The sequence below is a fragment of the Thermobia domestica genome, chromosome 11, assembly GCF_964235325.1.
Source record: "Thermobia domestica chromosome 11, izTheDome1.hap1.1, whole genome shotgun sequence".
In the NCBI taxonomy this organism is placed as follows: Eukaryota; Metazoa; Arthropoda; class Insecta; order Zygentoma; family Lepismatidae; genus Thermobia; species Thermobia domestica.
The window spans coordinates 7938615-7965862 of NC_137464.1; the positions used below are offsets into that span (position 1 = coordinate 7938615).

The 27248-nt window shown below is 34.8% G+C and overlaps 1 protein-coding gene across 1 annotated transcript; it reads left to right on the top strand.

The window, feature by feature from the left end:
• The first annotated feature begins 18836 nt into the window (after positions 1-18836).
• Positions 18837-19322, top strand: LOC145664594 (uncharacterized). The gene has a single exon (XM_081731401.1). It carries the CDS (start codon positions 18837-18839, stop codon positions 19320-19322), a length of 486 nt encoding a protein of 161 aa, XP_081587527.1.
• Positions 19323-27248: the final 7926 nt, after the last annotated feature.

Here is a 27248-nt window from a genome sequence, read left to right on the forward strand (position 1 = left end):
AAATCTTGATCAACCAAAAATCTCCCTGACGACACCCATGTTGACATCACAACAAATGAAATATCTTTCAACATATTATCCGACGGTTGTGTCCTTGTTTACAAACTGATTGTATATACAATGTATTTTCAATAACGTAACAGACGAGTTTCTACATTGACATACAATCCCAGACATACTCTTGTGACACCCAAATACACAACAGAAATGAGAGTAATAAGGTTTTAAAATACAGCTACATCTTCTTTTCCAAAACTATGAAAATAATTAAACTTGATGACTATGGTTTCACGCTAGAGACCTGCACGGGCCGAATGTTTCGGCCTCAGCCCAATCCAACCCGAATATACCTAGTTTTAGAGATTTTCGGCCCGAGCCCGGCCCGGCCCGATAAGTTTTTTTTTAATTCTTGGCCCAAGCCCGGCCCGGGCCCTATAAATCTTAAAAGTTTCATTTTGTAACATTTTTCACAGACACACTTCTTCAACGTTTGCCTTTTTTCTAATTATCGTTTAACGAAAGTCAATAATTATTAAAGAAGTGGAATTAATCGGACCCAGCCCGGCCCGACCTGAAGAGAAATCAATGTCGGCCTGCCAAAGCCCGGCCCGGCCCAAAGAAATAACAGAGTCGGTCCGCCCAAGCCCGGCCCGTGCAGGTCTCTGCTTCACACTATAATATAACTCAAATTCGAGAATCTCATAGTCAAGTTTAAAACGGAAAATTTTGTTCTTAGTTTGGCAATCCTGATCTTTAGACTCTTCCGCCCGGGTTCCCCCAACACACTACAAGAAAGAAAGAAAGAGAAAAAGGAAAGAAAAAAAACTCACACACATGCCTCATCTTCTCACATTATAGCTGAGCACCTAGTTCTCCCCCTCCCCCGTCACTAGTTTGGAAAACGCGTAAAAGACTCTGCGAAAAAAAAATGAAACTACTCCTTAATTTGCTCTTAATTTTAAAGCGGCGGTTCCCGGAATTTGTTAATTTCGCTTCTCTTTCGATTTCTTTTTGTCTTTTTTTTTCTTTTTCTTTTCGTCTTGTGTCATATGGCGCGACTCCAAGTCTCATGTCGTTGCTTGGAAGCCCCGCTCTTTGTCAACCCGAAAGCTAAAATATATTATCCCAGCCTGGTAAATGACGTCACAAGGATGAGGCCACGACCTTACAAGAGAACAAATTTCACGTTTATTTCGGACCATTAATTCCTTCATTCTCTCCTCTTCTCTTCCATTTCACTTCCACATTTGTTCGTCGTTGTCTTTTCTTTCCTTTCTTTTTTCTTTTACTTTCATTTTTTTCTCTTCTTTGAATAAATACCTTCCGAAATGTTCTTCCCGTAATGTTTAAATAGGTAGATATTTTATCTTTTGTACAGTTGGCAATAAAAATTATTTCTTTCAGTTCCTGCATTTAGAACCACAGGTAAGATGTTAATCTGTTGGGTTGAATTAAGCTTGTAGTACCTGTTATAAGGTGTACAGTAAAACTTTAATTATCCGAACTCCAGTCAACTGGCTGGCCGTAGGAAATTTGCCAGTAGAATCATTTGCAGCAGCCCTTTTCTCCAGAAGAACAAATCTTAAAAGCCACGATTTTAAGTATGCTGCCACATTATGAACTACGAATGAGAGGGAAAGAACACTCGCACTCAGAAAGGCCTAACATTACAAATACAATCTCGTTGTCTGCTTTTCTTTAAATAAAGATCTATTATGTTAGTGTAAGATAAAGCAAATATACCTGCAAAGGAAAGTTGGTAATCTTTTTCATAAATTCAATCTTGAGCTTTAGTCTCAATATATCACTTTGTAATTAATGTGCAACTATATCTTTTATCTTTATTTCTTGATTTTCCTTCTACATCTGTTATAATTATTTTTTTTAAAAAAAACTTGTTTCCACCTTCAATGATAAGGAACTTGTTTGTGATAAAGATAAGACTAGTTTTCATATCAAAATTGTGATAACTAACGAAATGGAACAGGTGTTCGCTACTGTTCGAGAATTCAGTTCTTGTATTTGACAACAATCAAGGAATTCATGCCGGGATTTGTTCGACCATTTGCTTTAGCACTATCCATGTGACTTTAAACTAATGCCACCTAAACATGATTTACGAATGTAGTATTCAAATAGAAGATCAGTTCAGTAAATTTAACTACCATCATCAGGAAGTCTGTTTCCAACAAGAAATATTTATTTTGAATAATATAGTTATGACAGATTTTGCCGCCTCGTGGAAATACACGTGTTACACACATGGTAGAGCCGGCCCTGGGCTTGCCTAACATCCGGATCAAAATAAAGGAATAAAAAATTAAATAATAATAATAATAGTAGTAAATAAGTTAAAATACAAACTACTTTTTTTCCCCGAAAAATATAATTTCCTTGAAATTCATATTTAAGCTAATCGTTAAAATCTATGTTTAATTGAAACTTTCCAAATTAATATTTGAATAAATCTAAGGTAAATTTTCATCAATTTCAGAGATACAGTTGTATTTGAGACGCCTAGAATCAAAAGGTGCCAAATCCATTTTTTTTAACCGAAATTGAGTTATATATCGCTTGTTATATGTTTGATTTAAAGGAATTCCATGGAAACAGAATTTTGTTTAAAAGCTTAATATTTCATACTGAAAAACTAGTTCAAATATGGAATTTTGTATGCGTGTATATGGAGCTTCACTGCACGTTTTGAGAGATTACTCAACACTATGCGAAATAGATGTGGCGGATTTTGATACTAGGAGGAGCCTCATTTCTCTATTCTTATACTCAAAAAAAAAAAAATCAAAGAATTCAATTGTACAGTCTTGTCCAAAGAAATCTATCCACTCATTTCTATTTTTAAAGCTTGTACTCTTTACCTGTACTCTTATATACATTTGGAATTAAATCAAACAGTACAGTAATGGACTTTCTTTGCCCAATACAGATATTTATTTAGAGCTAAAGTATTAGGAGTTCCAACTTATGGCTGTCAGAATATGACCTCCTAATGCAAGGAGGGTGGCGAAGATTTTTTTTGAAAAATGCCGTACATACTTTAAATCTAACTAATAATAATAATAATAATAATAATAATAATAATAATAATAATAATAATAATAATAATAATAATAATAATAATAATAATAATAATAATGGATCATTTTTAAAAATATATTTTGGTTTCTTCCATCACGTGATTGCGTCCTACACAGAGAAAAATCCGTTCTCCGGACAGCGGTATATTGTACAAATATACGGCATCCTCTTGCTTACTATAGAAATCAGTACGGAGCATACGTTATCCGTATGCTACATAGGCACTGCCCTTAGATGTTACATCATGCCGTTGCAGGATGTCTGACATCTAACAGTTTTCCGTATATCACATGCATATACTTATATTACCTTCGTCAGCTATATGTTATATACGTCCATTTGTATGTGAGATCCTGACCGCCTACATTGTTTTATACAGAAAGTACATATAGATGGTACATTTATACAGAAAGTATTGTAAAACATGCGTTTTCAGTTATACGTCTGCTGTACGTTAAGTACAAAAACTACAGGAATTGCGCATGTAAACTATCTTTTTAAGTACGCAACCTGCAATTTTTTTCTCATTGTAATTGAAGCCTAGTACATAAGGACGAAAGGACGATATTACTAGAAAAAACTAGATTAATTTTCAAAATAATCACAATAAAATAAAATAGCGGACAAATATTAAAAACTAATTTCTTTTATTATTGCACTAGTGCATATTGCAATAAAAGATAAAGCCCACCGCACTAAACTTTCTCTCTCCAATTTCTTAACTCTTGTTATTACTGAAACATTTATCAGTGAAATACAAACAAAATTTTTAAAGCGTTTTCGAAAAACTTCGCCCCGATAGAACTGATCTTCAAAAGTAACTTAATAATTGGATAATACTAAATCAGTATTTAATGAATTTCAGAGATACTGCTGTACTTATTTATTCTAATACTCTAAGAAAATTCCAAGAATTACTTTGTACAACCTTGTTCAAAGAAATCTATCCATTCGCTTCATTTTGCAAAGCTTTGTATCGTACTCAGTTACAGTTTGAATTAAATCAAAAAGTAATGGATTTATTTATTTATTTATTTATTTATTTTTGGCTAATTGAGATATTTATTTAAAGGTAAAGTTTTAGAATTTTCTATATACAATTGACAGAATGTGATCTTCTAAAGCAAGGTAGATGGCGAATTTTTTTAAACAATATTGTACACACGTTAAATCTAACTGTTATTAAACCAAAGTGATTTTATAGAAGTATAAGCTTTTTATTATCATTGACCCAATTATCTTTATTTCTTAATATCCAGATCGCCCCGAGAAGTTAATCGTCCGGGTAAATGTCCCTAGTGACTTGAAAATGAAATGAAATCTTTAAGTTTTACGTCTCACACTTATGCCGGAACTAAACGAGACGATGATGATGGGTAATGAATGACAGGTGGAATGAAGAAAGTGGGAGGAAACAGGAGAACCCCGGGAAAACTCACACACACGGTATTTGTCTACCACAAAGTTCATTTGACGCGAGCTGGGATCGAACAAGGGACCCCTTGCACCAGGAGTGAACACTCTACCAATGAGCCTCCGCGGCCCTACCTACTGATTTAAAAAAAATGAGAAATGACTAATGTCATGTATTAGGGTCATTAATGAAATATTAGATTATGAAATGTAAGCAAAACGGTACGAATCGCGCTTGGGAAAATTGCATTAAATATAAGGAAAAAACACTCCTCCTAAGACTAAACTATCTATGAGGGTAATCTCGCTAGAAGTGATTTAAGCAACTTTGTAGGATTATTAATGAGATATTTATTTATGAAATATAAACAAAATCACTTGAGCCATTTTTAAAAAGATTGTCCCGAAAGGAATTTACCCCAGGAGATCCCATTGTAGATTTTTCAGGACAAATGAATTATGGCAGATTGTCAAATTGTTAATGAAGCGTTTAGTGATGGAATATGAACAAAATCATTTTAATCACTTTTGAGAGTATCGTCCGGAAACATTTATACCCAAGAGTGAACTACCTCTTCTGGACTTTACTCGAGAAATGACTTTACCATACTATTGGGTTGCTAATGAAATATTGAAATGTAAAGTATGAACAAAATCATTAGAGCTTTTTCGAGAAAATCGCATTTTCTTATTTTCATCCTTCAGTAAACTAGCATTATACGAGTAGGAGTAGGAAGTAGAGAGTATTGGGGAGTAGGAAAAACTTTGTAATCCTCCCCTGTGAAGAGTTTTATGAAAACATTAATTTTAAAATTTGGTGTGGATACGTTGAACAATATAGCCCTAGACGAGTGAGCACATTTATATCTGGACAAAAGAACAGCTAAAATTCATTTTCTCAGCTTGTGGAGGCCATGAAATGTGTAAATCCATTGGAATTTTGATTTCGATTATTTTAATGATTATCATACCTTGTTGTCTCCTATCGTTTTTCAAAAGTAAAAGAAAGACTATTCTCTGTAATTTTGTTTTATTAAAACGGAAATTTATAAAAATCCAAACCTTTCTTTGCAGTAGATTCAAAATTAAAATGCATTAAAATTTATAGAAATTCTTTGAAATAAAGGTGTGGATAGTATTATGTAAGTTTTTTTTTTTTAATTTTCTATTGTCTTAAAATTTTGCACTTCGGAGTGAGGGCGGTAATCATCTTTTGGCTTACTCTAAGTGGGATTTAACACAAGTACAATATAAAACTTTACAGGTTAAAACATCTTTAAAATCTCCCGTAACTCATTTAATAAAACCTAAGTTCCTTTTGACCTTTGACAAAATATTATCAACACGTTCATTATACATTTATTTATCATCCATAACAATACCAAGACCTCTGATAATTCAAACGATTCCAATTTTATGACTGTTAATTTTCTTCTTCTTCGTCTTCTTCGTCTTCTTTTTTGAGTTTTACGTCTCACACTTATGCCGGTTGATCTAAAGGAGACGGTGATGACGAGTAATGAATGAAATGGTGGAATGAAGAAACTGGGAGGAAACGGGAGAACCCCGAGAATACCCACGCACACGGTGTTTGTCCACCACAAGGTACACTTGGCGGGGGCTGGGATCGAACCCGGGACCCCAAGCACCAGAGGTGAACGCTCTACCACTGAGGATTGTTAATTTTGTACTAATAAACCGATACATTGGTTATCCTCGAATATAATACTGTTTTAGTTTTATTCATATTCAGAAATAATAAACTATTTTTAAACCATTCATAGATTAAATTAATATCTGTCTGTAATGATCCTTTAATGTTGAATGCCGCAAAAAATCTTAAAATCTTCACCATATAAAAGAAAAGGGCAATTCAAAGAAATACCAATATCATTCAAATACATAATAAATAACAACGGACCCAAATTAGATCCTTGTGGGACACCAGAAGAAATATATACTATACATAGATGATTTACAACTTATATACCGAACCACAAATTTACGATCAAACAAATAAGATCCAAATCAAAGTATTAGATTTAGGAATATCAAAAAGAGAAATGTTATCAAAATATTTGACACTTGACCTCTATTAGAAACAACTGCAGTAAAAAAAGTAAGGAAAGTATTTAAATTCAATTCAGTTTGTTTACCCTTTATAAATCCGCATTATTCGAAGACAATCCGATGATAAATCGGATTGTGAAAGAATTTAAAAATAAGTTATTCAAAAATCTTAGTACAACATCAAGTAAAGAAACTGGTCTATAATCTGTTATAGTCTTTTTACCACTTTTAGGAATTGAAGTTGCAACTAGCACTTTCCACATACTATTGTCAAAATTGGAGCAATTCGGAAATACCTTTAACTATAAAAATTGACTTACGATGCAGTCCAACAGAACCTTTAATATTTAAACCTTTTGTCAGCCCAACTTCCTGTTCAACACTAACACATAATTCACCACTACAAACCTGGTTAACCAGTAAATAATCATCACTTTCATTTGAATCATGTTTATGATAAACACTTGCAAACTGCTTAGCCATAAATTTAGTTAATAGCTGTATATTAGATACCAGCTCACCTGAAATGAACACTACACAGAACATTACTATAATTTCCTTCATGCAAAGATACAATATATTCTATTATCTAATCTGTTAGATTCACAAACTGATTCTCCTTTTGTGTAAGAATTACATAAAAGTTTACACGTTGAAAAGAACTATTATCCATTTTTGAATGAGATTCAACACAGTTAATTAACCAATTGTTGCATTTGATAGATTTCTACCTTCCATAAATTGACTGGTTACCAAATGAGTAATTCGTTGAAGTAGGAGCCATAGTATATTTGTCAACTGAAATAAATTAACTGATAATATATATTCAAAGATACATCACAACACAATTCTTTACAGTAATGGCATTATTATAAGAGCAAAAATCAACAATAAAAGGAACACAAAACTCTCTTTTCGACCTAATAATAATAATAATAATAATAATAATAATAATAATAATAATCTATATATTAAAACGCTAGGTTTATATGTTTGTAGCCAATTCTTTCGACAGTGAGTACTCGGGATTGTTCAGTTCTAATTGAATATTTTAAAAAATGACCGTTGTTTCTTTGTTACATTTTTTAATGGTACACTGGAAGAGCTGATTTTTTTTAAAAAAAAGTAAAGGATCATATTCTACGAGTTATACATTCCAACACCACACAGTTGTATACGGGGTTAGTATATCTCCCAGGCGTTTGTTTCATGTTCAAATGATAAGGAAAAACGAACGATAACCATTTCTCCAGTTTAAGATGAATGTTTATTGTTTGGAGTGTTTTGCCCAATGAACACCATATATCACTGACATTATAATTAAATGTGTGTGTAATCTATTTGATCGTTACGTACTGCATGCAAGAAGAAAACACTAATTATACATGAATTAGAAACTCCAAACGGAACGAAATCTTGCAAATGGTACGAGATTTTGAAAATCTCCCCTTTATCATATCCCTTGCCAAATTTTATCAATACGTCCTTCACTTGTGACTGTGAAAGGACATGTATAGATGTTGTGAGGGATGAGAAGCAGATTTATGCTCATATGCGAATGATGTGCTGTGTAGAGAGCGCAGGTTCAGCTAGTAGTAGAAGTAATATTATTATTATTATTATTATTATTATTATTATTATTATTATTATTATTATTATTATTATTATTATTATTATTATTATTATTATTACAACTAAAAGAAATATTCAAGTATTGCTAACAGAGTATTGCAATGTTGCAGAGAACCGAGTTCCTGCAATACTCTGATGTGCTGGAAGGAAGTTCCGATTCATCTCGGCCCACTTTAATCGTTGTTCTTGTAGCCCTAGTTTCACGTTAAATTGCCATTGTTCTCAACTTCTTATGATTCAGATGGAAAAGTTCAGAAAAAAAGGTCCCGACTTCGCGCTCTGAAACAATAATAAGTATATTCTTAGCTGTATCTTCACTTTGAGCTAAAAATGACATTACTTGAATTGGTACTTTATTTTATTTGGTCGTACTTCCTGACGAAGAAAATACAACACCAATGGATGTAGTCTCACTTTGGCAACAAACCCTTGATGTGAATTGCATGTATTCTTAATTACAATCAAGGTAAAATTATTTATTTTCTTATGGCAATGCTTTTGAAGCTCTGAAGGTTTATGTTGAGTGCAGTGACTTTCGAACCAACAAACGATTACTAGATACCATTTATTTTTAATTGTGGATAAACATCATGGAACAACTCAAAAAAATTGTTTAAAATTAAATTTCTTCTTCGTCGGTCGAAAGTAAGATTTCTAAAAACAACAGCAATTTATGTTAGGCATTTTCAACAATAGTACAGTAGACGCTATTTAATTCGGCACGTTCGGGATCACAACGTCCTGGATTAGCTATTTTGCTGAATTATCGAATGTCAATATAGATTTAAGAAGAATATCGAAGATGAAAATGCAAAATAATTAAAACATATTTTATGTTTACGCACATTTTGAACCTCTACAGACGATACGTACAATCACAGGCAAATGTTCCTTCTTTTTGGTAAAATTTATTTTGGAAATAACCGTGGTATGGCTGGTAGGCTATTTTGGCAATAACAGTTGTGGTAATGTAGAGAAAATTCCATTCTTTTTAATGTACTGAAAACTATACTCAAATTGTCCTTCCATTCTCAAGTTACTTATGAAACTAATTTCATCAAGCGGAAAGAAGTTGTGTTAGTGACTGTACAACGCATTTCGCCATCTTTTAATATCATAAATTGTCGAAGAATCAATATCGAAATCATGCATCAAAGTTCCCATTATAGTCTTTATGAACTCTACACTAATTTTTTAAAATTATTTTATTGACTCTTTTGGTTAAAATATACACATGCCATGCCATAAATTATTTGTATTAGCATTGAACCCTAAAAGCTTCTAAGTTTTTAGGTAAGTGCAAAATACGGTTTGCAGATGATATGGCGCTTGTTGCAGAATCTAAAGAGAAACTCAATTAAATGTTAGAAAACGTGATGGAGGGCGGTGAAGAATATGGGATGAAAATAAATGTTAGGATGACGAAAGCTATGGTGATTGGAAAGAATATAGAAGTAGGAGGGGAGAAAATAGAAGAGATGACTAGTTTTCGATACCTGGGTAGTAATATTAGTAATGATATGAAGTGTGAAGGCCAAATAAAAGCAAGGATAGAAATGGCGAAAGAAACCTTTAGGAGAAAGAAAACAGTATTTTATGCGACCTTCAATAAAGGGTTGAGAAAAAGACTTATAAAATGCTTCGTGTAGAGTATTGAGCAGGTTGGATCAGAAAGTTGGACATTACGCAAAAAGAATGAGAAACAACCGGAAGCTTTCAAAATGTGGGTGTGGAGGAGAATGGAAAGAATTAGCTAGGTGGAACGGAAAACGAATGAGAGGGTTTAGAAATAGTGGGGTAGAAAGTAACAGTTTTAGATATTATAAAGAAGAGGAAGAGAAACTGGTTGGGGCATTGGGTAAGAAGGAACTGCATTATAAGAGACGTGCTAGAGGGCATAATAGCAGGAAAGGGAGGGAGCGAAGGAGACTACAATTAATGGACGACATCAAAACAGAAAAATCGTATGTGAAGAGAAGAGGTTAGCAGAAGATTGTGGAGTATGGAAGCTTCTCAGTTGCAGCAAATGACCTGTTAATAATGGCAGAATATCTATGATTCGACTTCAGTGGAAAAAAAGTCAGGACTAGATCCAGAAACAAAAGGACTGTTCCTACTAAATTGGGACGTTTGGTAGTCTTAACTATAACCGCAAATCTCTTGATTCTTTCTTCCCCCTGTCTCTCTTTGTATATATAGTGGCCGCAGTGGGTCAGTGGTACAGTGCTCATCTTTAGTGTATAGGGTCCCTGATTTGACCCCAGCTCCGCTAAGTGGACTTTGTAGTGTACAAACAACATGTCCGTGGGTTTTCTCGTTTTCTGTAAAGAGTAAAGCCAAAGGTGTTTTCCGCAAGTTGGCAGCGACAACGCCTCTTCCTTATTTACTAATTTCACACATTTATTTACCTTCAAATATTTTTAATTAACCTTACATCATCTATATGCGAAGAGCAGACATTTCAACTAGTTTGAAGTAATCAAAACAACTCACATAGTATACTAACCTAAGGAAACAGATGTGTATACTTACTATTAATGGTGCTGATTAAGAATAGTCCGTCATAAAAATGGTAATTTTACGGTCAAAACTGAATATGGAAAAAGATTCAGTAGAATATTAAATTCCACTGTCGCAGTAATTTTTAAGTGTGTAAGAAACTAGTAGTTTATGTTTATGAGTGCGCAGTGGCGTATTTACGATTTTGTTTCCTGGGGAGGGCTTTGCTAACATTCGGGGGAAGGGCTTCGCCTGAAAATGTGAAAATTCTGCAAGATATTTCATATACTTTACTACAGTAAGTAAGATTCCGGGGGGACTTAAGCCCGGAAGCCCCCCTAAATACTCCACTGCAAGTGCGTATCAAAAGACAACTGTGTAACATGCTCATTTCCACCGGTAAAGTACGAAGTAGGAAACTTGTATTTTATAATTCCAAGTATAGAGTTACAAGTTTGACACTATTATAAGTACTTTAACATATATGATTTATCAAGTGCTATTTGTACTATCCTTGTTCTTGCAGTTCGATTCCCGGTAGGGATATACGGCCAACAGAAATGTAAAATTTTTTTCAGGCCAGCTAACCCAAGTTAGATTTTCCTGATTCGCACCAGGCAAATGCCAGTAAGATACCTAACATACAAGTCCCAGGTTGCTTCCTCCCTTCCTTTTCCTCGCATAATGTTATCGCCGAGGGACGTCATCCCTCATGTGTCACGTACTTATATAGCCATAGATGCCGAAAGCCCAGAAATCTAATTCCTAATCCTAATCCTAGTGAAGGGCTAACATGGCCATAGATGCCGAAAGCCCAGAAATCTAATTCCTAATCCTAATCCTAGTGAGAGCTAACATGGCCATACATTTCGAAAGCCCAGATATCTAATTCCTAATCCTAATCCTAGTGAAGGGCTAACATGGCCATAGATGCCGAAAGCCCAGAAATCTAATTCCTAATCCTAATCCTAGTGAGAGCTAACATGGCCATACATTTCGAAAGCCCAGATATCTAATTCCTAATCCTAATCTTCGTGACAGGCTAATATGGCCATAGATGCTGAAAGCCCAGAAATCTAATTCCTAATCGTAATCTTCGTGGCAGGCTAATATGGCCATAGATGCCGAAAGCCCAGAAATCTAATTCCTAATCCTAATCCTAGTGAAGAGCTAATATGGCCCTACATGCCGAAAGCCCAGAAATCTAATTCCTAATCCTAATCCTGGTGACAGGCTAATATGGCCATAGATGCCGAAAGCCCAGAAATCTAATTCCTAATCCTAATCTTAGTGAAGGGCTAACATGGCCATAGATGCCGAAAGCCCAGAAATCTAATTCCTAATCCTGATCTTAGTGACGGGCTAACATGGCCATAGATGCCGAAAGCCCAGAAATCTAATTCCTAATCATAATCCTAGTGAAGGGCTAATATGGCCATAGATGCCGAAAGCCCAGAAATCTAATTCCTAATCCTAATCCTAGTGACAGGGTAACATGGCCACAGATGCCGAAAGCCCAGAAATCTAATTGCTAATCCTTGTCTATCCATATACCCTCCATCCTTGACGTTCTCCCGCGGGGGTTCCCCTGCTGTACTCCTTCCCGTACTCGGTTAGATAGCATTCTCGATTTTAGTGCTCACCTAGCACAAGTTTGCTTGTGTTTTCTAAACACACTGCTGAGCAAGACTGCACTTATTTAATATACAAACACATTTACACGTGCAGTCTTGTTCAGCAGTGTGTTTACTTCTCTGATTTTATTTGCAAGACGTATGACTATGATCGTGTGTCAGTTTGTGTTTTCTGTATAGTCACTTTTATGGCATAGTTTCGAACGAGTATGTATGCACGCAAAACAAAGTCTTCGTATACAGTGCATTTACACTCATGATTTGCAATTCTTGCTCAAAGAAGCAATTTCTTTGACACTCAGGAAATTTCGTAAGGAAAAAATTGCATATAATAGCATGTAATAGTGTACCACGTAGTGATTCCAGGCGGAATCCGTCAGTTTTTATAAACTGTTCTAAACCTTACGGACTATCCGTAATGTGCACTTTATTTACATTATTTTTTACTTATCTCCTGGTGGCTTTTAATGTTTATTATTAATATTAGTTGCCTTTTTTCTCTTGTTTTAAGTTTCAATGAGATATTCATACAAGAAATATCTTGCTTTTTTAAAGATGCTTCAAATAAAAACTGTTTTTGTTTATTGACGTAAATCGGTGCGTTAACAAAATACATATTTTAAAATGCTACATCTATGATTCGTCTGACAAGTATAGTATGCCTCCTGAAGCTTCCATTTCAGTTCTTTATCTTACGATCTTGCATTTAGAATAACCGTCTACTATTGAAAATTTAAGTAATTTCTCGATCTATAAATGTAAGCAAGAACGTTCTGTCGTTTTTTATGGATGTCTGTGTTCAATTGGACCTCACGCCGTGAGTTGAATGCGAATGGACATAAAGCGAAGGTCAGTTGTTGGTGTGGGTATATCCAACATACTACCTGGTTGCGGCAGTTCAGTTACACCGTGAACTTGGGACAGAGTGAACATGGAACACCGTAAGGACAGAGTGAACATGGGACCTCCACAGAGCGTCATAAAGGCGTGTATGCTGTACGACTTCAAACTGGGGTCAAACGTCGCTGAAGCGGAACGGAAGAGCCATTCGGCAGCACCTCCATCAACTTAGGAAGCACTACAAATTGGGTCAATGGGTCCCACATGATTTCACTCCGGGCCAGAAGGCAAAGCGAACAGACACCTGTGTTTCTTTGCTGTCTTGTCTGAAGAAGGAGCCATTTCTTTACAGGGTATTGACATGTGATCAGAAGCGGGTTCTGATGAAGCTTCATGGTGCCGTCATCATTGGTTAGCATACCATTGACCGGTTCCAAAACAGCTGAAACCAACACTGCACCAGAAGAAATTCCTCCTGTGTTTTTGGTGGACTGCTCGCGACATTGTGTATCGGAAACTGCTACAAGCTGGTCAGAGCATCAATGCAACTGTGTACTATTAGCAGTTGTGACATGTTCAAGAAAACTTCAAAACTCTTTAGCCAGCACTTCTGAATCACAAAGGGGTCCTTCTGTTACAGGGTAACGCTAAGCCCCACGTCGCTAGGATGACCCGGGACACCATTCTACGCCTTGGATGGGAAACACTATTGCAAACGCCATACACAATGGACATTGCACCATCCGATTATCACCCGCTCCATTCCTTGGACAATCACCTTAGAGGACGCCAGTTCAAGTCCCTAGTAGAGGTGCAAAATGCACTTGATGCATCCTTCGCTTCACGGCCCACCAAGTTCGTCCTCGACGGAATCCACGGTCTTCCAGAACGTTGGCAGTAAGTCGTCGATGCTGATGGAAACTATTTTTGATCTTCCAGGTACGTCTTAGGTGATATATCATGTTCGAAGGTGGTGCATGAAAAAGCGACAGAACTTACTTGGTTACTTTTATAATTGTATATATGTTATGCACTAACCTGGCAAAGTTAAAAGACAAGAAATATGAGCCAGTGTAAATTGCTACATAGTGCACAGAAGGAACCGTTCCTCATTTTTGACAAGTTGGTACTTAGTGGACCTTTCTTTGACCGTATGAAATCTTTAAGACTACTGGGCATGATATTTCCGTAAATTATTGTTTATACACTGTGGCAAGTGGAATCAGTTGTCACAATGTATCTGAAGCAATTGTTGTTTATGTACTGATTTATGGGGCAATTTGTGCAATTGTATTGTATTCTATTGTATTGTATTGTGTTGTGTTGTATTGTATTGTATTGTGTTGTATTGTATTGTGTTGTATTGTATCGTATTGTATTGTGTTGTATTGTATTGTATTGTATTGTGTTGTATTGTATTGTATTGTATTGTATTGTATTGTATCGTATTGTATTGTGTTGTATTGTGTTGTATTGTATTGTATTGTGTTGTATTGTATTGTGTTGTATTGTATCGTATTGTATTGTGTTGTATTGTGTTGTATTGTATTGTATTGTGTTGTATTGTATTGTTTTGTATTGTGTTGTATTGTATTGTATTGTATTGTATTGTATTTTATTGTGTTGTATTGTATTGTATTGTGTTGTGTTGTATTGTTTTGTATTGTGTTGTATTGTATTGTGTTGTATTGTATTGTATTGTATTGTATTGTATTGTATTGTGTTGTATTGTATTGTTTTGTATTGTGTTGTATTGTATTGTATTGTATTGTATTGTATTGTATTGTGTTGTATTGTATTGTGTTGTATTGTGTTGTATTGTATTGTTTTGTATTGTGTTGTATTGTATTGTTTTGTATTGTATTGTATTGTATTGTGTTGTATTGTATTGTTTTGTATTGTGTTGTATTGTGTTGTATTGTGTTGTATTTTATTTTATTGTGTTGTATTGTATCGTATTGTATTGTATTGTATTGTATGGGACAGAAACATAGATATTACGCAAAGAAATGAAAAACGACTGGAAACTTTCGAAATGTGTGTATTGAGAAGAATGTATTAACTGGATGGACGGGAAAACGAAGGAGAGGGTGTTAGAAATGGTGGGAGAGAAAAGAACAATTTTAGATATTATTAAGAAGAGGAAGAAAAACTGGTTGGAGCGTTTGCTAAAAAGGAATCGTATCATGAGGGACAAACTATGGTGGCAGGAAAGAGAGGGAAGGGTGAAGGAGATTACAATTAATGGATTATATCAAAACAGAAAAATCGTACATGAAGATTAAGAGTTAATATAAGACCGTGGAGTATGGAAACTTCTCAGTTGCAGCAAGTGACCTGCTGCAGAAGTTACGTGCGGGGATCATTCCGTCCACGGGCGATTTTGAAACCCATTTAGCCTCTTGTTGCGGGTGGTTCGCTTTTCCCTATTACATACTGCATGTCATCCATAAACTAAGTAAAGTATAGCGAGAGATTATCTATTTCAAAGAAGGATAGCAATCCATCTTGCAATACCTCGATGTATTTCGCAACATCCATGTACCCATTGCGAACAAAGAAATTACTACTACGACATTTCCAAATTTCATTTCACACCATGTCCTCTACGCCGCCATATTTCAACGTAGGAAAGTGCAATTGTGGTCTGTGTATCGCATCGCTTCCAACCAATGTCATCTACTGTCAGAAAATTGGCATAATCGATTTTCATCGGAGAATGCAATATTGTTCAAAATAATATTGTCGCTTATTCTAATTGTCTGTTCTTTGTGATCTGTGGATTTGTATCAAGGAATTGTCTAGGCGATGCACCGGAATATTTCTGCACTGCGCAAATATCACTGAATGGTTCGTCGACCTCGGGTGCGATGTCATTGGCATATTTGCGTGGCTGAGTTATTGTAGTACGGACGATCACACTTTTCAGATGCAGTGTTTGTTACAGTAGACCCGATATTTCGTCCACCCATGACTTTCTGAACCATTAATAGTCCTGAATATTGTTCCTAACGATACACAAGTCAGAAATCAGTAAACGAACAAGTGAGTGAACAGTTACTTGAAGCACTGTGTGACTAATGGTACCATCTGTCACAGTTCGTAATTGTTGATTTACTGGATATCATGCCACTTAGGATTGAAGATATACATACTGACGAAAAGCAGCTTCATGAAATCTAACTCATCCAGCGTAAGAAATGGTTCCTTCTGTGACTATTTAGCAACGACCACAGGCTCGTTTTTTAGAAATGTTTATTTACGTACGTACATCAGGTTCAAAGATGTTATAAATAGAGAATCTGCCCATATGTATCTTCATCCTATTAAATCGGTGAAGGCAGAAAGCAACCGAGCATCGGCACGTCTGATTGGCTACTCTCGTTTCTGCCATCGTATGATTGGCTACTCTCGTTTCTGCCATCGTCTGATTGGCTTCTTTCGTTTCCGCCATGATTCTTGGCTCAAAACATTGCCATCCTATTGGACGGAGTGGGCAGAGAAGGGGTGGCGAAACTGACGTATGGCTTCAAGATTTTGTTGTAAGGGCAGATCCTCTATTTTATAACATCCTTGATCAGGTTAGTGTATACGTAAGCAGTTAATTTTACAAATAATATTACGAGGCGCATTCGGAAAGTAACCTCTGATTGGTCACTGTGCGTGAAGTACTGGTGGAGCGCTACCATTTTTGCACAGATGTACGAGGTAGATCAATCTGCATCTAGCCGTGGTAGAGTGAAGGTTGTCTGATCACTTGTTCCAGTTTTGTAAGCGTCTCAAAATGTGTCCTGCAATAGAAAACCCCGCCAAGTGCGAGGTACGAGCTGTTATACGTTCTCTTACAGCAAAACAATAATTGGCAGAAGCTGTTAATCGGGAACTTTGTGCCGTGTATGGATCAAGTATGATGAGCAGCGGCGCAAATCTGTCTTCAACATTAGGGGTGGGGGAACAAGTAAGACTTTTTTCTTGTCAAGCGATGCTCTAAATAATTGTGAAAATGAAAAACAATCCTGTGGAAGATCTGTAAGCAGAGTTATCTTCAACATTGGGAGGCGGGCAGATTAGAGGCTTATTCTGAGGGAACATCAATTTCATCTCACTTTCCTTTGTGGTAATCGGACACAAATCATCATATTTTTCCCATAAAACACATTTCAAATCGGACTATTTGGGAGGGGGGTGCAGTCCCCCAGTTCCAAGATTGGAGGGGACATTTCCCCCTCATCCCCCCGGGATTTGCGTCAGTGATGATGAGTGAAGGAGTTGTTCATGAATGGGTTCGTTCATTTTAAAAGTGGACGAACAAACTTTCATGACGAAGAGATGAGTGGCAGGCCATCAGTGGTCATTGATGAACTTGTTCAGAAAATTGATGGAAAAAGTTTGTGAAAATCGACGTTCCGTCATCTCTTCAAGCATATTAAGAAATGACTTGCATCTCAGTGCTTTGGTGATGATGATGAGCTGAAAGATAGGGTCATAGGCTGGCTCAAGGTACAAGCGGGATATTTTTATACTGATAGAATTTCTGAGCTAGTACGGAGATGTGTTAATTGCTTGAATGTTTATGGAAACTATGTTGAAAAATAGAGCAAATAAGTAGTTTTCAGCTGTATATTATGTATATTATAAATTATTCTTATTTACTTTGGTGTTTCGTTTTTGACCAATCGGAGGTTACTTTCCGAACGATTCTCGTATTTAAATTTGCAATAGTAGACTGTTATGTTAAATCTAATCTTAACGTAATTAACCGAAATTGAGGCTTCAGGAACTTAAAAAAAATATTTATCAGTATTGGAATAAATAAGAAATGTGAATCACAGAGGGTGCGCTAAAAAAAATTATTTTATTAATGCATTCGCTGTATCTTAATAAGAAAGAAAATGTCTTAACTGTGCGGTATATGTTAAAAGAGATCATTCTGGTGAAAATATCCCTTTCCAACTTAAATATAATGAAATAAATGCAACAGAAATTGATAACAAAGAACCAAAAGCGCAAAAGAATATACAGAATCCACAGAAATAATAAGTATTCACCATACACTGTCATAGTGTAAATATGACTCTGTTGTCATCTTTACTCACTAAATGGTCAACATTGATAAATGATATCTCCGAAACTTTGAAATAAAAGTCCACTCCTTCGTATACATACTTTGTTCGAGAGAAGTCGTAACCTTCTAAAAATCCAACAAATTAACTGAAATGGAATCTCTAAATTAGAAAATAACCTAATATCTATTTTCTATTTATTTCTATTTCTGTTTTTTCAAAAACACCTCAGCTTCTGAGTAGCGCCTAGTATGCAAAGTTTAAGACAGTTGAGAGATGCTAAGTTGCATAAATATCTAGGCGAAAGTATTTACCTATTCTTAATCATCTACTTATAAAACAAAATTATCTAAATCTGTAAGTAACGCTAATTTCTAATCGTTAGCAATCGCCGCTCCGCTAATTCGTTGCCTGCCGAACTACTTGCCTTGATTTGAAAATGGATGGCGATTATACTTGACATGATTCTTTGTTGTTTATTATTAAGGCCGTGTTTTATGTAAATAACACTGGATTTACATTATATAAAATCCACAAATGTTTATTTCCTGTCAAGCACAATATAATTCAAGAAATTCAAGAGGTTAAAATGGATCTAGATGCTCTAGATCAATACGGAAGGCGCAATACACTAGAAATATTTGGTGTGCCGGAGAGTACAAATGAAAATACCCTTGATGTAGTGAAAAATGTAGGGCGTGCTTTAGATGTTAATGTTAGTGAAGATATGGTAGATGCATGTCATAGAATGAAAAAATTACCTCATCAAAAATTTAGTGGAATCGTAGTTAAGTTTGTGCGACGTTCGGATAAGGAAAAGTTTTTACAGAGGAGAAAAGTGAAAAGAAATCTGAACACAACACATTTGGGTTATACTATGAGTGAAACTATATATGTAAATCAATCTCTTACTTCCTATAGAAAGCGTATTTTTGGTCAGGCAAAGAAAAAGAAAAATGAGAAACATTACGCATATTTATGGGTTGATCAGACGGGAAATATCAAATTAAAAAAAAGTCAAGATGATAGAAACGTTTTAATTCTTAGAACATTGGATGATGTACAAGCTTTGTAATACATTACTATTTTCAACATAATGGCTTTAAATGAGATAAATATTTATTACCAAAATGTGAAGGGTATTAATACTAAATTGTATGATCTCTTGCTTAGTATATCTGCAGAAAATTACGATGTAATAATATTAACAGAAACGTGGTTAGATGATAATATTTTTAACAATGAATTTATTGACGATCGATATAACGTGTTTCGTAATGATAGAGTATCTAAAGGAGGAGGGGGTGTTCTTGTCGCTGCCTTGAATAAATACCAAACTGAAAATATAGAAATTAGTATTAATGGTGTCGAAACTGTGTGTATTAAGTTACAGTTTGGGATAAATACTTTTGTTATTTCAACGGTCTATTTTCCACCAAAGTCTAAATTAGATAAGTACGTTGAATATTACCGATTAATGGAAAATATTATTATTTCTAACCAGTATCAGGTAGTGATTGCTGGTGACTTTAATATACCTGAAGTTAAAGATAATAATACAGACCTACTACACAATGGTAACATTTGTATTGCTCTTGCGAATTTTTTATCTCTTTGCGATCTAAAATTGGTAAATGATATTAAAAATAAAAATGGAAGAACATTGGACCTGGTTTCTGTTAATCAAAGTACAAATTGTAGTATTGCTAAAAACGCTTGTGCACTATTAAAAGAGGATGATCATCATCCATCTTTACTAATGCAAATATTAGTAACAGGAAAAATAACTTATGCAAAACAGAGTCAGGTGACAATGTTTAATTATAGCAAAGCTGACTTTGTTAATATCTATACTTCCTTAAGAGATGAAAATTGGGATGTAGTAATAATGACTCACAATCCTGAGAGCGCATTAAACAAATTTTACGACATTGTTAACAATATTATTAATAAGAACGTGCCTAGGAAAGTGGTAAATGCAAGACATCGTTATTCTCCCTGGTTTTCTTCCTCAATCATTAAATGTATAAAGGAAAAAGAATTTTGCAGAAAACGGCAGAAATACTCGGTTTATTATCATAATAAATTTGTTGAATTGAGAAGGAAATTAAAAAGTATGATTGATTCATCATATAAGTTATATATCTCTCAGATAGAGTCTGCTCTTGTTAAAGATACAAAACCACTTTGGGCATTTATAAAAAATAAAAAAATAAAAAAGTCAAATTGCTGTATGACTATAAAAAATGAAGTATTGATGTCAAATGAATCGATATCTAATGCCTTTGCAGATTACTTTAAAAGTGTGTATTCTCCTTCCCCTTGCACATATAGTAAAGTTGATTCAGTTGACACGATAGTTTCTCAATGTCTTTCTCTATATCCAGTTACTGATTCGGAATACAATGAAGCTGTAAAAAAATTAAAACCCTCAAAATCTAGTGGACCTGACTTGATTCCAGCATACATTTTTAAAGGTTGCTGTTCAGTGTTGAAAATTCCGTTATGTCATATTTATAATTTAATTTTAAAAACACAAATATATCCTAAGCTCTGGAAAAATTCAAGAGTCTGTCCAATCCATAAATCAGGTAATCCTTTAGAGATAGGAAATTACAGACCCATTTCGGTTATTTCAGCCCCATCAAAAATACTTGAAAATATATTATACAGAAGAATATATAATCATGTTAAACCGTATATATCTATTAATCAACATGGTTTTTGTCAAGGAAAATCTACTATAACAAATTTGGTTAACTTTGTTCAATATATATTTAATTCCTTTAATAATGGAAACATGGTTGACACAGTTTATTTGGATTTTTCAAAAGCTTTTGATACTCTGGATCATGATATTCTTCTAAATAAATTGTCTAAATTTGGTTTTTGTGATAATTTTTTAAAACTGATTTCTTCTTATCTGAGTGATCGACAACAATTCGTAACATATAGACATACAAATTCTTACATATATAAGGTAAATTCTGGGGTACCACAAGGTTCCAATTTGGGACCTTTATTCTTTTTATTGTTCATTAATGACTTACCAGATATCTTCAAATACTCCAGGTGTTTGTTATTTGCTGATGATGTCAAATTATTTAAAGAGATAAAAACACTCACTGACTGCAATGAGTTGAATTCTGATTTATCAAGGGCATACAAATGGAGTTTAGACAATAAGTTATATTTTAACTCAAATAAATGCTGTGTCACATCTTTTTCTAGAAAGAGAAAGGCATTATGTTACGATTATCAATTGTCTGGAAAAAGTTTAAAAAGATGTAATGTTGTAAAAGATCTTGGGGTCACATTGGATGATAAATTAAGCTTTGAATTTCATATTAACAAAATGTGTAATGAAGCTTTCAAATTACTTGGATTTATGTTTAGAAATACTCAGGTGATAAAGAATGCATTTGCTTTGACTAATTTATTTAATAGTCTTATAAGAAGTAAGTTAGAATATGCTAGCCTGATATGGTTTCCTTACACTAGAAAGAATATAGAGAAAATTGCACGTGTACAAAATAAGTTTCTACGATTTCTTTATTATAAAAAATACAATAAATCCTCGTATTTTGAAAGGATTTCTTATAAATCTTTACTCGAAGAATTTGCTGTAACTTCGTTATATACCAGAAGAGAAATAAGTCAACATATCTTTTTGTATAAAATTGTTAATGGTGTTATTAATAATCCCGACTTTCTGGGTTCACTTTGTTTTAATGTGAAGAAAGATGTATTGCGTATTAGGTTACCCTTTTATTATGGTATTTCACGCTCTAATTTTCACCAATTTTCACCTGTCATAAGGCTTAGTAAAAAACATAATGAACTGGTACAACGTAACTCAAATATTGATTTTTCTTTACCATTTAAAGTATATGTGTCAAAAATTAAAGAAGTAGTTTAAATTTTACTTGCTGTTAATATTGGATAAAGATTTTATTTTTATTTTTGACACATATCTAGGTAAATTTATTTAAAATTCGCTGGAGTGCAAATAAGAGGCTTTAGTTATAGAAGCAATGTTGAAATGAAATTTATAGTTGCTCATTTGTAATTATAAATTGTAAAAGCATTATGTATTGTAGAAAAAATGTTTGTATAGTTGTGCATCTTGCAATATTCTTTTTGATTATTGTAGTTAATACTGTAATAGGTGCTTATATATGACGTCTTCTTTTCCTTTTCTGTTTTTTTTCTCTTGTAATAATATTTTGAAACATATACTTGTACACCTATTGTAATTGGGGGGAAACCCCTGTTATAGGTAATAATAAATAAATAAATAAATAAATAATAAATAAATAAATAAATAATTCAGTAACTAAGCAACACGAGCACAGTATATACACCGTAGATAGTTGTTGCCGTTTATCTTTAGGATAGTGCAATATTTAACAATCTTTATCGCCAATCCACATAATGCATACTACCATTAACAGACCGTAACTATTTTAGACTTGAATATTGTAAAACTCTGTCGATAGGGTCAATAATGTACACGGGAGTTTTAGCCCTTCACCCTTTTGTTTTAAAAATTTATTATATAATTATTAAACAAAGCTTTTATAAGTCTTTCTCAAAGTCTACTCTAAATAAATGTTTCCAGTGTAGGTTATAAATAGTCCCTTTCGGTATATGATGTTTCCTCAGGTAGAAAGGAAATTTGTCTTAGCCCACACTGGCCTCAGGCGGGATGGGTTATACTCCGTGCAGAGTTGGTGTGGGTCAATGAAAACTTGACCCACGACCCACTGACCCACCACCCACCGTGACCCACGACCCACTGACCCACGACCCACCATGACCCACTCTGATCCACGACCCACCGTGACCCACCATGACCCACGGTGACCCACTCTGACCCACCACCCACCATGAACCACTCTCACCCACTTTGATCTACTCTGACTTACCAAAATCCATCGTCATGAACTCTGAACACGATCCACGGCCTCTTCTGAACTGACTAAAGAGTTTACACATGTAATAAAACAAGACTGTGAAATTGTCACTAATCGGAGTTTGAATTTCTAGTGAATCGCTCAAGCACCACTTTGTTACAATAACAGTGGATCTGACCTTTACGATATAAAATGGTAAAGTGTTTGTCAGTGAGGAAATTGAAACAGTTCGAGGTGGGGGGAAATTAGTGTGTGCCTAAAATATACTTATACTAAGAGAGTATTCTTTCAAGTGTTAATTTCTAAACGCGTTCCACAATAAACTTCTATTCGCAGGAAAATACCCCTGTACAATATGGAAAAGGTTATGGTTTCTCAGTTCACAGTATTTTTCTCACAAAAGACTTGAAACATCAGTTGTTCATAGGGTATAAAAGTGCTCGGGTACCATCTGTGAGAGCATTTCCATAAAGTATGCTCATAATTGTAATTTGTGTAATCACTAAAACACCACGTTAAATTTAAGTTACAGATATGCATAATTGCAATTATTACGAATATTTATTCAAAGTAGTTTACCTAAAGCAAAGAAGAGACTTACTAAAAATTAGGTACAAAGTTGAATAACACAAATAAGCCATTAGTAATACAAGTATACATTTTCCGTAACTCGTAATTTTCCACCCTAAAACAAATCTGAAATCGGATTTATTTCCTGTTGGTAACTTTTTGGCGGTAAATCATCCGCAGTGGAATGATGTCCATCCTTCAGCCAAGAAATAACTAGCTCATCTACTTTGAGCTTGTCTAGTGGTGGGCCATTAACATTGATGAGCAACAAGTTAGACAATGTTTGAGCACTTAGTGTATTTCTAATGTTAGTCATCTGTAAATTCATAAAGGAAAATCCCCGTTCGCACTCTGTCGTGGAAATTGATAATATTTCTACCCGATTTTTGTAACTTCTAATCGACAATCTACTTGTTAGACTTAAGTCTGATAACGATTTTTCTTGGTCAGGTTTGAAATACTCAGCAAGAAGTATCATCTCTCTATCACCATACAACATCTTTTCCATATCGACCATGTCAGTTGGCAATGTCGACCCATGTAGAACAGAAACTTCATCTACCACGCCTTTGATAGGGAATCTTGTGAATAAATTATCAATTAAAGCCTGATAAACTGATGATTTCTTATTTGTTTATAAATTTAATTTTTTGTAATTACACATGAAGGTTTGATACCATTACCAAGTTCCCTCCCCCGTCTAGAAAGCGAAAGGGAACGAGGTTTCTGGAAAGTGTTCAGAGTTGAATGGGAATTTCCCTCCTTCTTCAACTTCAATTACCACACTGCTGTTTGCCATGTGCCAAATTACGATGAATTTCAATTAAATTACCATAGTATAATTATTTCCTTGTTGAAGTATCAATACTTTTCAGTGGAAAAAAGGATGAAATTTCAAAGTTCCAAATCAACGTAAAGGGAGAAAAAGTGTAAAATTTTCCATACAATTATGCGTACAATCCAAACTTCAGATTTCCGTGTAATTAAGCTTACAGTACAAATTTTATGCCTATTTTTCTCACAACTTTATGGGTCGATTGCCCTGTGCTGTAAGCGCTCCATATAATAAACATTAGCTTCAGCAATTATTATAGCAGAAAGCAATGGATATATGAAGCCAATCACTGTAATTTTTGTTTCTAATTTTTTTCTTAAATAACATCGATCGTTTTCGATCATTTTTACAAACCAACTCACTACCGATTTTCCATATATAGAAAGTCCCCCCCCCCATAAAGGAGAATTTAAAAAAATGCTAGGACACATTCTGTTTATTTTCAATTAAGAGTTAATACACTGAATTTGAGCTCCATAAGTTTAACGGCTTGCGAGATACTAATTTTTTTCGCAAAAATTCGGATCCTCACTATCTCTCCTTAGGATATTATGTATTATAATGAAAGCAATATAACATCCCAGTTTGGATTAAGGTCTAACTATATACGAAAAGTAATTTCATTTGACTTTGCAATTTGACCGTGATGATCAGGCACACATAGTTACATTCAATTGTTTATATAATAATTTATATATTACAGTGATTCAAAAATGTAGTTTTTCGAGTAGTTAGCTCTAAAAACTCACAGGTCTCGAAAGCCAAGTAGTAGTATAAGTCCTATTGCTATTATTACTATTAAAAATATCAATATCCAAAAGTGCCTGAAGTTCTTTTTTCACTTGGTTAGATTTACTCACCTCAGGTAAGTAGACAGAAACAGTGGAAAAGAAAGGGAAATGAAGGTCTTGAAAGTAAAACGGAGACAAATTTACCAGTCTTCAGAAGATACTCTCTACAATGCAATGAGCAGAGAGGGTCGGTAGATCACACTGAGTCGGTGGGTCGCAGTGGGTCACGATGGGTGGTGGGTCGCAGTGGGTCATGGTGGGTGGTGGGTCGCAGTGGGTCATGGTGGGTGGTGGGTCGCAGTGGGTCACGGTGGGTGGTGGGTCACAGTGGGTCATGGTGGGTGATGGGTCGCAGTGGGTCACGGTGGGTGGTGGGTCACAGTGTGTCACATGCTGTTGACCCACGACCCACTGACCCATCCAGAAAACTTGACCCACTTGACCCACTGACCCACCGACCCACTCCATCTCTGCTCCGTAGCTCGTAGCAGCCTTGGGAACAGGTATTGAAGGATAAATCTCCGTAGCCCATGGCTGCCTCGTGAGTAGGTATTGCAGGTGAGCGATCAGCACTGGCACTGGTAACTTCGTGGTCCCGTCGTTCGCTTTTATAGCCGTCCTTTTGGAGGAGTTTTCGGATGTTTCCGTGATTCTCCGTGTCCTCTTCGTTTCTTCTTGAAAGTGCAATTTCCTTCTGTCGTCTGCAACTGTTTGTTCATAAGTAATAAAAACACATGTTTATAGTGAAAATATGTGGCTTATAGTACGTGTGGGTATACGGACCCTTCCATCATTAATGTTTGTGTAAATAACAAATTAGTTGTAGGAACTATAATAATAATAATAATAATAATAATAATAATAATAATAATAATAATAATAATAATTAGCTTTTGATTCATCACGATTTTTAACCTGTAGAGTCCAGAGAGTTAAAACCTTCTAGGAAATAACCAGTAGAGGATCTAGAAGGTAAAAACTGGGGGGGGGGGAGCAGCCGCCCCAGATTATGATACTATATCGCGAGTTTAGCATAAACTTTTACAAATATATAAATAATAGTTTCAATTATTTTTGTCACTCGAAAAACTGCGGGGGCTAGGCTCCCCCAGCCCCGGGTTAGATCCGCCACTGGGAACAACTTTTTATTATAAACGGAAGACGCCTAAGTTTGTCACTTGCGCTACTTCCTGATAGTTCAGAATCAAATTAATAGTCGTCGCTAGTTGGGCTACATAATACTTGACGGCAACAGATGTCGCTACGGAGCCCAACGTTTGCCGCAAGGACTAACAAAATAATATTTGCATTTTCTTCCTTTCTAACTTTATTACTATTATTATTATTATTATTATTATTATTATTATTATTATTATTATTATTATTATTATTATTATTATTATTATTATTATTATTATTATTGTCTGAACAAAGAATATCGGTACCTGATAAAAATCCCATCGAACAAATAAAATGTAGGAAAACTAAAATTACGTCTATATTCAATATTAAATTCAGACCCTGAAGAGATAGGATTTGCGGATTGACTACATTAACGAACTCAGTCAATATAATTGTAGTGAGAAATCTACACATCCTTTTTATGATAGGCAACCAACATTTCTTTGCTTTCGTGCAGGTTGCATAGAAGCTAGGGATGTATTATAGATTTTAAACGAGATACATTAAAGTCACTGTTACTCGTGAAGATGTTAACGGATTAATTCCATTAACGAACTCGGACGATATAATTGCAGGAAGAAAGCTATAGACCCTCCTTTTATTATAGGCAACCAACATTTCTTTGCTACTATACAGGTTGTGTAGAAGCTAACGATATATTATAGATTTTAAACGGTATCCATTAAAGGTCTTCACTACAGCGAAAT

What these genes read in the sequence shown, in the direction of transcription:
- LOC145664594 (XM_081731401.1), top strand. Translation starts at nt 18,837, where the DNA reads ATGGATCTAGATGCTCTAGATCAATACGGAAGGCGCAATACACTAGAA.